The following is a 10,762-nucleotide window of genomic DNA, read 5'->3' as shown; positions in this document are numbered from 1 at the left end:
TTCGTCTCTTGTTTTAAAGAAATGGGTGTTTTAGATAATGGTGGGTCTCTTAAGATATTTTAGATTGGGATGAACTTTTGTGTGGTGATTCTTGTCCTGAGAACAAAAATAACAGATGAGGAAGAAAATCAGGAAAACAAGGTTTATTTTAAAAATTGGGAAACAACACTGAAAAAGTTATAATGGTTAAAAATATAATACTTTTTATTCCTCAGTCAAAGTAACACGAATGAGGTTTTGTTTACTGTATTCAGTAACTCTTTGCTCTTTTGAAAAATGTAGCTAAATAACAGGTCGGTTTTACCTCAGAATAATGTCATGGGTTAAACCAAAATGTTTGTCTTTGTATGTTCTCAAAATTCTTTGAGTCTACAAGCATCAGTGGTTTGATATATACAAAGATGATTCTAGTAATTTTGCCAATTCTGGTTTTTATTTTAAATAAAGGGCTGTAGCCAGATATGTCCCTGAGCTACTAGGATACACCAGTTCAGGACCCAGAGGACTAGGCCTGAAAATCCATTTAAAAGGGTCAAGACAGAAATTGTTACCAGAAACAAAAATCAGTAGGAAAGCGTCAGAAAGAAAGCCGTCTCAAAAAACAAAACAAAACAACAAACAAACAAACAAACAAACCAAACAACTCAGCCCAGGCCTCCTGGCTTAGGGGCTACTTGCCTCTGGCTAGATTATAATGCCAACCTGACAGTTACTACCCAGAATCCACAGTTGGATCTTCTGGTTAAAAAATAAGACTTAAAAAGACCAGCAGAGGTTTAAAGTCATGAAATAGGATCTGACCAGGGTTTTAGACAGACCAGGTTGTAGAGAGATCTGTATTATTCTAGATAAAGAATAACAGAGGCTCAGGAAACAGGGTGGCCTGGATGAAAAGGGATAAAAGAAAAAAGCATGGGGAGGGAGATGTAAAGCTAAGAATTTAGGGCCACAGCTTCTGAGCAACAGAAACTGAGATATTCCTATCTTACGGTGTAGCAAGACGCTGCCCTAAGCAGTTTGGAAGAGCCTATGGGATATCTCTCCTTACCTAAATCAATTCAGGCTAACAGAAACTGACTTGAAAAATGTATATCTAACCTCTAGTCTCTGCTGACTTTGTTAAGCTTTAGCTGTTTGGATAAACTGATTCATACAGGACACTGTAATATTCTATAATGATGCACTATAAAAGGATCAAAAATTAAGATTCACAGTTTTTCTATGGGATAGATTTAGGATTTGAAGTTTTATTTTGGTACTAAAGGAGCGTCAACTCAAAAATTATAAAATTTTAAGGTTATAAGTAGGATTGAAGTGGAAATTTCTGGTTTCTTTGGAGACTCCGTTATATCATGTGATGTTTTTCTGGAAACTGTCTTATGAGAGAATGCTTTTGCTGAAGCAGACACACGGGAGGACGTTTTGCTGAGAACATACATGTGGTGTTTTTCTGGAAGCTGCCGGGGAAAAGGGCATGTGATATTTTCCTAGAGTGGACACTTGAGTGATGTCTAGAAAGAGTGTAAATATAACCCAACAGACAGTGGACAATGACACTCTGTGGCATTGGTTCGCCTTGCTACTCTTTGCTGTTCATTGTTTGTCATGACTTTGTAGAAAGAAATGCACCAAAGAACTTCTGGTGGTGTTCTGGAGGCTTCTTGGTGCTTTCCCTGACTCAAGCTGATTAGTAGAGCCTCACAGTTTCTTCTGGATCAAAATGCCATTGCTGGGTCCGCGAATGGCGTTTGCCAGTGGATCAAGTTACTGCTGCTGATTCATGCGAACTGCTGATATCCTGACAACGCAGAATGGATTTGCTTCAAAGACTTATTTCTAAACAGGTCCACATCCTCCTTTGTCCTGTTAACCTTTCCTTTCCACTATCTCCAGTGGGTGGTGGGCTAGAAGGGAGGTTAAAGCATTTAAGAACACTTATTAAAGTAGGTTTTGAAAAATATAAGATGACATAGGACATGCAGGTTAATAGTCAATTACTTTATAAATGATCAAATTCTTCAATATGGCCAGAACTATGGTTGTAGTAGTGCTAAGAATATAATTCATCATCATGGATAAGCTTTGTTTAAACGTCTTTATATGCTTTTAAGGATAAGCCTAAAACAAATAACCATAAAAACAAGTAGTTTATTTAAAGTTGTAGGCCTGTGTGCTGGATGCTTTCCATGGAGATCTCTGGCTCGGCCGGATACGAGGGTTCTGGCAAAGGGGAGAGAGTGTGAGCAGAAAGGGGGAGTCTGCCTCTTGTGCTGCTGCAGTTGGCTCCAACTTTGTCTTTGTCAGTGCTGCCTCAGTGGCTCCACGCAGTCCTGTGCTGAGTTGGCTGGGCTGATGAGAGGCAGACTAGCCAGGGAGGAGTGTGGAGGGGGGAGGGGAGGTTGTGGGAGGGGTGTAGTTGCGACAGGGGCCCAAGAGGCGTGGCCAAACATCTGCCATCCCTTGCAGGTGACAGTCATCTGCTGGGTCTCCAGGGTTTTAAGCCTGAGCTCAACCAGGGACCAGGCTGCCTATACACATCTCACCGCCCCACATAAAGTCAGATGTACTTAATAGAAACCCTTCGAAAGGTCTTCAAAGATATGCTGAATATGGCATTTAAAGGCTTCCTGTATTAGGGGGGAAAAATCCAGCTTTTAGAGGCAACCCTATGATCTCTTCCAAAGATGACTCCATCTGAATTGTGGTAACACTAACCAATGGGTTAAACTGCCCCACACTTCACTCATCTCCAGGACACTGGAGAATTGACTGTCCCTCATTGTCCTAATCAAGGTAGGCCAGCCTCTCAATTTTCTAACCCACAGGAAAGGCTCTTTTGTGCCTGGCAGCTGAAGGTTGATGTTGCCCTGTGTAGCAGTGAGAGTTAATGGTGTCTCATGTGACGGCTAGAGGCGAAAACCATTCTGCATCCATGTAGATTGCTGAGATTGCTGAGATTGCTGAGAAGGCGCCTATAGCAAGCGTCCATCCAAGTAGTGGGTAAGTACCTGCCATTTTACTAACACAGAGGCCATTTGCTTTATACAGCCTGCTCAAAGGTATTCTTCTCCAATCTCTGATGGTGTTGATGGCTAACTGTAGCTTTATCCGTTTAGCAGCAGCTGCCTGGTCCATGAATTCCATATCTGGAAATCAGGCCTTGCCTTTTCTAGAGCTACCGGGTCTCCTGGTTTGAAAAAGACATGCTCACAAAACAGGTTTCCCCGTAGCCTTTACAATTCCTCTATTTAAAGAACTTGCATTGTAATGACTACTCGCAGTAATCAACCACTGTGTCTTATGATAAATGGTTAAATGGAAAAGGTTCGAGATTTACGGAAGTTGTAAGGGTTTGAGAAAATAATAATAAAACTTGAATTCACCTGTCACAGGTCAAATAACTCCAGATAGGTAATCCTGTCAATCAACAGCCTAAGGTTACTGCTTCTTCCAGAGCAGGGAGGTTCTAAATGTAAGAGTTTTCCTTTAAGTTCTTAAAGTTTAACCTCTGTCCACTTGGCTGACCCCACCCAGGATCAGCAGCAGACTACAAACTGCTCCAAACACCTGTGAGCTTGCTGGAAACTGATCTAAACCAGTACAGCTAATGTGTGTGATTGCTCCCTATCTTTTCAGCTCCTGACTAGAGCCCCACCCCTTGGCCTTTGACCGGCATTACAGCCTTCCAGGGCCCTGACAACACACGAATTCCAGCAGTTCCAGAGAAGCAGTTCCAGAGGAGAGTACATCTCCCCTTATCCTCAACAAAAGGCTAGAATGTTAGGTTGAAAGGAAATGGGGACCCCACTGGAAGACCCATACCTCATCATCCTTACTACACCCTGCTGCTGTCAAGGAAGACCGTAGCCACACCTGGATGCATCACTTTCAGATCAGGTGCGTCACAGGGGATGATGACCCTGCTGCAGAAAAATGGACTGTCATCAAACCCCGAGAAGATCCACTGAAGATAAGACTCCCGAGTAGCTGTCACATCATGTATTAGTTATAGAGTAATAATGTTTTGTCTATGTTCCCTCCCTCTTTTATGGAGTATCTGTCTAGACCCCCTTGCCATAGATGTCTCACAACTCCTGGGCACCACTTGTCAGGTGGGCATTCCTTTCTTCACCTCTGGGTTGAAACTCTTTGGTTTGCATGTGATTACATCCCTACTTTTAGCTCTTTGGCGTATGTGTATCAAAGCCCCAACTTTAGTCTCTAGTATTCCTCAGATGTTTGTATGCCACAGTGTGGCATGGAGAGAGTACTTGTTTTTGCAAATCACTCCAGCCCCCTGGAGCAGAAGCATGCAGTTCCTCCCCTTCTACCCCTCATAGAAAACTTAGGATTGGCAGCCGCCATTCTAACAGTTGGCAGCCATTCTTCCGGCAGCAGCTTGGTGTCATTTACAAGAATGTAAGATGTCAGATAACCCAGGATTTATTTGCATTAGAAAAGTCTACTGTAAAATTAGAAGAACAGGTCGATTCATTAACCGAGGTAGTCCAACAGCACGGTAGGGCACTTGGTCTGCTTTATGTACAACATGGAGATTACTGTATGACCTTGGGGAAACGTGCTGCTTCCTTGCAAACTACTAAGCAAACTAGTCAGTTTAGATTGGCATTGCAGAGAGAGGGAAAAGGCCCTACAAGGAGGAAGGAAAAGCCTTCCATTTTCTTTCTCAGGTTCTTCCTGGCTAGTGACTCTGCTTTCAGTTGTCACAAGGCCCTTAGTTCTCCGGCTCCTGCCGACTGAGGTTGGCCCCTGCAGCATTAATACCATGTAACATTATGTTGTTGGCTAACTTTATGTTTAAAAGTTTAAATTTTCGGTGCTTCAGAGAACTATAAAGCAAAATTAGACCTCCAAATGTTAAGGGCCGTTAAGGGTTAAATTTTTTTTACTGCTGTTTCTGTTTGTTGTGCTGGAGAAGGAGATTCTGTTTGCAAGAGAACAAATGGCTGAGCATTGCATTCAGAAGTCCTGAGTCCCAGCTGGAGACCTAGCGCTAGAATCTGAGTAAGAGACTTTTCTTTGTAAAATGTATTAATGGTCAGATTGGTGAATCTCTAACTGACCCCAGGCCCATAATAAGGTAATGGTTTTTAAAATACATTCCAAGCCGGCAGTGGTGGAGCAAGCCTTTAGCCCCAGCACTTGGGAGGCAGAGGCAGGCAGATTTCTGAGTTCGAGGCCAGCCTGGTCTACAGAGTGAGCGTCAGGATAGCCAGGGCTACACATTAAAACCCTGTCTCCAAAAAAAAATATATATATATATATATATATATATATATATATATTCTAAAGAAGATATTTGTGTTCAAGCATACTTAAAACAACAAAGAGAAAGATAAAAATACTCTGGGTTTTCAACTATTAACACATTAAAACATCCCTCGATTTTTTTTCTAAGCCCATATAACTATTTTAGAAATTGGATTTTTTTTCGGGGGCAGTTAAGGAAGTATGTTTGGGAATGAACGTTGTGAAAACAGTCACTACCACCACCACCACCAAACCCTAGTGGCAGATTCTATGGTACAGTTCTCAGCCTGTGGAGAGCCACCCCAAGCATCTCAGATATTTTGCATATCAGATACTTACATTACAATTTATAGCAACAAAATTAGTTATGAAGTAGCAGCAAAAATAATTTTATAGTTGGAGATCACCACAACACGAACTATATTAAAGGGTTGCAGCATTACGACGGTTGAGAAACACTGCTCTAAAAACCAGCTCTTGAGAGATGGAGTTATGAGATCCTATCTCAAAATTCCCAAATAGAGTAAGTACGTGTAAAGGAACCCTGTGAGCCTTAGAATCCACTTCGGTGATTCTATTTGAGCTGTGCCCACTTGCTGGGCTCTGGGTGGATGAAGTGACACTGAGTGACCGCATGGGCCCAGAGCCCAGGGCACGTGGGAGAAGTGGAGGGCCTTCGAGTAAGCGAGCACGAGTTTGCAGCGTGGACTCATCCATCTCCCTGGGGCAGAGGTGTTTGGGCACCAGCAACTGAATGGGACCTGGGGCCAGAGGGCAGTTGGCCTCTTGCAAAGTCCGGGTCCCAGCTCAGAGCCCTAACTCCCGGACTGGCGCCACAGTCAGCCGGTGGAGCGAGATAAAGCGGGCAAGGTTCTGCAGGTCCAAATCAGGGAGGCGCAGCTCCGATAGCAGCGCACGGGCCGGGGCTCCCGGTGTGTTTGCACCAACTGTTTAAACTGCTTCAAAGAGCCAGGGCCGGAGCGACCTTCGGCAAACAGCTGCTAATCTCTAGCAAGGGGGTGCAGTCCTACAGAGGACTCGGGGGCCGAAGGCCTCCTGCTCGCGCCCCGCCCCCGTGCGACTTCAGCCCACCTGACTCCGCCATGCCCGGGACAGAGAGAGGAGGGTCAACAGGGAAGGCCGAGGGGAACGCGGGAACTCCGGCCGGAAGCCCTCAGGTCCCTGCCCCGCCCTCGGGCTCTTGCTCCTCCCACTGACCCCCGTCTTGTCCCCCGCTACCCTTGCCCCGCCCTAGGCCTTTGCGGGGGGCCCTCGGGTCCTTGCCCTGCCCCTGTACGCGATTCCAAGCTCTTGCCCCGCCCCTTGCCCCGCCTCCATGCCCTTGTCCCGCCTCTGGCCCTTGCCTCTTGCCCTAGCCCTTTCTCCGCCTCTAAGTTCTCGTCCGGTCCCTAGGTCCTTGTTCCGCCCCCAGGGGGCGGGGGCGGGGCGGACTAAGGCTGACCTGCCACTCCAGCGAGCAGGCTATCTGCTAGTTCCCGGCTGATCGGACTAGCCATTACCGCCGCCTCACCTCTGCTGCAAGTAGTCTCGCCGTCGGGGAGCCCTACCGCAGCGTCCGCCCTCAGCATGATGGACTTGGAGTTGCCACCGCCAGGACTACAGTCCCAGCAGGTGCTGCCCCAACCTTCTGGCCCCTGGGCTGTGCCAAGAAGCGGGCAGGAGCTCGAGGGGATAGTGGCTCCGGGAGGGAGGGACAGTCTGAGCCAGGACTACGACGGCAGGGCCTGGGAACTGCCCCGCCGAGCTGGGAGGGCAACGGAGGATGTTGGGGCCGCGATGAGAGTGGGGTCCGAGCCTGAGGTCCCCAGGGGCGGCAGGGTTGGGGTGTGGAGGAAGCTCTGACTTCGCTGGGCCAGGCAGAGACACCACCACCTCGCTGGGTGGGAGGCGGAGGGGGGGTGGTGGATGCTGGCGGTCTAAACCGGCGCCGCCCGGCCTTTTCCGGGGCAGCGTAGTTTCCCTGATTCGGTGCCGGTAAAAATGTGCCTAGTCACGGGGCCGCGCTCGGGGGAGCTGAGGTCTCTCCTCGGCGTCCGCCCGAAACCCTCCCCAACCCCCGTCCTACGACGCGGTGAGCTCGGCCGTCTGTGGCCTCAGCCCGAGAGCGGGTCTGTAAGATCACGCCTGTCCGTCTTGATCCAGAAAAGCCCAGCCCTCCGGGGGCGGAGGAGAAAGTCACCGGGTGGCCCTCGTGCTCTGGCGCCCCGACGGGCGGCCTGCCGGCAGGGCTCCGCGCACTCCTTCGGCCTGGGAACCCGGGAATGGCCTCGCGCCGGGCGCAAAGACGTGCAGACCTGGGCGGCGGGCTCCGAGGTCCGAGTGGGCTCCATGCTGGGCTGTGTGTTCTGAGTATCGTGACTCGTGGGGCCCCACGTAGTGTGCGTGGCTGTGGCTTCTGGCTGGCTTACATCGGCCAGTTGGCAGTCGCAGAGGCCCTCGGTTGGCCCTTTCCTGCTCTATAGCGTGCAAACCTCGCTGCTCTGGGGCCAAGGGACAAGTTGGAGCTGTTGATCAGTTGCGCAATTGTTATTTTCCCCTGGGCGGCTTTGTCTTTGGATTTAGCTTTACAGAGTTGTAATACCGAAATGTATAAGGCAGGATATTCTGGTCCTTGCCGTCAAGGGTAAGAGTAATAGATTAGAATTTGTTGCTTTTTATACTGTTGCAGAAGTTTTGCTTTTAGACATTTATTTATTATCCCTCGCTTGTGTCCTTACTACATTTTTCTTTGCTGTTTGAGATTCGGCCTCAGTTTTCTTACCATGTTGCGCACTTTTATGAAGACAGCGAATGGGACGCTTGCGTTTCATAACACTTTCTTGCTAAGTTTTGAAGATTGTTATGTAAGTGAAAACCAGTTTCTGGTTATACTTCAGGCACTTTTAAAGAAGTAAATGCTTATGTTATCACACACACACACACACACACACACACACAAAAGAGTCGGAATTGGATTTTTAGAAAAAGAAACGATTTAACTCCAGGGAATGTATAACTCGGTAAAGAGTAAGTTAGTTTAAATGTAAAACTTTCGGCTGACCTGGTAGGTCCTGGTGTCAGTTTTTAAGTTACTGACAGTGCATTAATTCTACCCCTCCCTTGAACTTGGCCCCAGAAATGATTGGGGTTGTAGCCTGGTTTTCATTAGGATGAATAAGTAAATTGTATTTTCTGATTTCTGCTCTTCATGAGTAATCAGAAGGAATGCTTCCTGGCCACAGGATACACGCTGCAAATGAACTTTGACTGTAGAGTTTTTTTTTCTTTTCTCTTTCCTGTGTAGAATAACATTTCATTTACAGAAATGGCAGCTGTACTGCTTTCTTTCTCTGCCGTGTGAAAGCTTTGTTAGCCGGACATTTCTAGTTCTTTCCAGACATTGATTTAAATATTTGAAGACTTTGAAGAAATCATTTAAGATCATAACTCATCTAAAAAGCATTGCTTGATAGTCCAGAAGGATTTGAATTGAGTTACAGATTTAAAGACATGGTTAGAGTGATTCAGTTGTGTAGCTGAGGTGGGATGCGTTGTTTTAACTGTGTTCACGGTTAGTAGACTCCATGGTTCTTCATCTCAGGGTTGTGTGTGTGGGGCGGGGCATCCATTACTTTCCCACTGGTGTCCAGGAAAGATAAAATACTTTGTTGAAGACAAGAGATGAAGTTGATCTTGAATAAGACATATGAGATTATTTTTAAAGACACATTCGAGATTGGCCTCTTCAGAATGAAGGGAAAGAGAACAACTTAAGAAAAACTTGACTTTCTAGATAGGTGAGACATCTCTGAATCTCTGAGACATTACAGAAAAGCCGTGTGTAGGTGGATAAACACAGCTACATCAGTCTCTCTGCCTTAAAAATAACTAGGACCACTTTGGAATTCCATTTGTACTAACAGCGGTCCTTGAAAACAATGCTGAGGAACAACCCTCTTTTAGAATTGACAGGAAGAGTTGAAAGCCAGATATACATTTATTTTTGCTTAGGATGCGTCATGCTCAGCAAAGCTACAGGAAAAGGGAACACTTGGGTAGTTACCCTTCTTTCTAGACCTTTCCTCGGTCATGATCCAGCACATTTAAAAGATTTTCATAAATACATCATTCTTAATTTTGTTTTGAACCAGGGTTAGCTTGAAGATGCAGGGAAAACTAAGAATGTGCGTGCTAGAGACTTGTTAAGGTTAGTGGACACTCCCTTGCAAGTCAAACAATAGTATAATTGCCTCGGATGCATACTTTCTCAGTAACCCCACCACCACCCGAAGACTCTTCATCCTCCCTTTCCAGGTTAGGAGAGAAGCACGCAGAGAAGCCAGTACTCCTCCAGGTGACCCAACTGTTTTGTATTATAGATAGAATTCAAATTTAGCCTAACTCCAAGGGCTTTGAGTGTTTACTTCCAAACTGGACCAAAGGACATTTAAAGCAGAACCACAAAGCTTCGGTAGATTGGAGAGGGCAGGAGGGAACCCAGGAGGCGAGACTGGGATGATAAAGGCTAGGCTCTACACCCTTTGCACTTACCTAGGTTGTTAATAACCATGTGAGAGGGAGTGGATCCTTTCAATTACAGCAAGAATGAGTAAACCGGCAGTGGGCTGGAGCCTGTGGTCCTGTCCAGGAAGAGGGAGGCAGGTCCAGGCGGCTTTCATTTGGAAAGTCAGGACGGTTTCTTCCTGTAATAATCATTTTTAAAGCAGTGTCTGAGAGTCTGTTTCACATTTTCCAGTGACCATTTACCCTTTTCCGAAGTTAAATCTTTCAGCTGGGTATCTTTGCCTTGTTTTTCATATGGTCTCCTGTGTTTATTTTGGGTTGATGATCAAAATTATGTTTAGTAAGTGAGGGTATGTTGTACAGTGAACAACAGGGTAAGAAGTTGGAAGGAAGGTAGATTTGGGTTGGGAGCCAGTGAGTTGAAAGCTGTTCGTTCAAACTAAACACTAAGCCCCTGCATTGGTTGAGCCCAGCATTATAAGGACTCGAGGCTCTTGGGTTTACCTTTGAGACTAGTACATTTGAAGATTAATTATTTTATTTCCTGGTCTTTGCTGTTAAATTTTGTTAGGAAATATTGTCTGATTTTTCTGAATGAAATATACATCCAAGGACCTTTAGGGCTCATCAGAATACGTACCCGAATCTTCTGTGTGTAAGTCCAGGTGCTTGCCTGGGCCACCCATTTCAGAATGTGCTGAGCACTTGGGTGGAGGTGAGTTTGACAGTTTGATAAAGGTTCCCCTGTGTGACGGAGACGTGCGGGAGAGTTTATTTTGCTGATGTGATGCCCAGAAGGAGCTGAAGTTTCATTGCCCTGAGTGCAAGCAGCATTGTGGAAGGGGGGCTTGAAGGTAAGCAGCCAAGACTTGGACAGTTGACAGTGGTATGTTTTAGACACAGAAAAGCAAAAATGTGTTTAAGTTTATGGAAAATACAAGTGCATTCTTATGAGAGTTTGTCCCTC

The 10,762-nt window shown here is 46.1% G+C and overlaps 1 protein-coding gene and 1 long non-coding RNA gene across 3 annotated transcripts in view; both read left to right on the top strand.

Annotated features, from left to right (window-relative positions):
* Window positions 1-2,870: 2,870 nt before the first annotated feature.
* Window positions 2,871-4,181, top strand: LOC115030405. The gene is made up of 2 exons (XR_003836012.1): window positions 2,871-3,000; window positions 3,637-4,181. It is a non-coding gene; the product is annotated as an uncharacterized LOC115030405 (long non-coding RNA).
* A 2,427-nt stretch (window positions 4,182-6,608) lies between these two features.
* Nfe2l2 (nuclear factor, erythroid 2 like 2) overlaps window positions 6,609-10,762 on the top strand; it is a 29,616-nt gene continuing 25,462 nt past the window's right edge. The window contains exon 1 of one of the 2 annotated variants that reach the window (XM_021155608.2): window positions 6,609-6,903. In XM_021155608.2, the coding sequence (XP_021011267.1) occupies window positions 6,859-6,903 (45 nt within the window). In that variant the 5' untranslated portion in view covers window positions 6,609-6,858. Of the gene's footprint in view, window positions 6,904-7,184; window positions 7,916-10,762 lie in introns of those variants that run through there. The other variant, XM_029471999.1, reaches the window with a different exon arrangement.

This window comes from Mus caroli, chromosome 2, assembly GCF_900094665.2.
Source record: "Mus caroli chromosome 2, CAROLI_EIJ_v1.1, whole genome shotgun sequence".
Taxonomy (NCBI): domain Eukaryota; kingdom Metazoa; phylum Chordata; class Mammalia; order Rodentia; family Muridae; genus Mus; species Mus caroli.
Note: the sequence above shows the minus strand (reverse complement) of the source record. Positions and strands in the feature narration are given on the sequence as shown.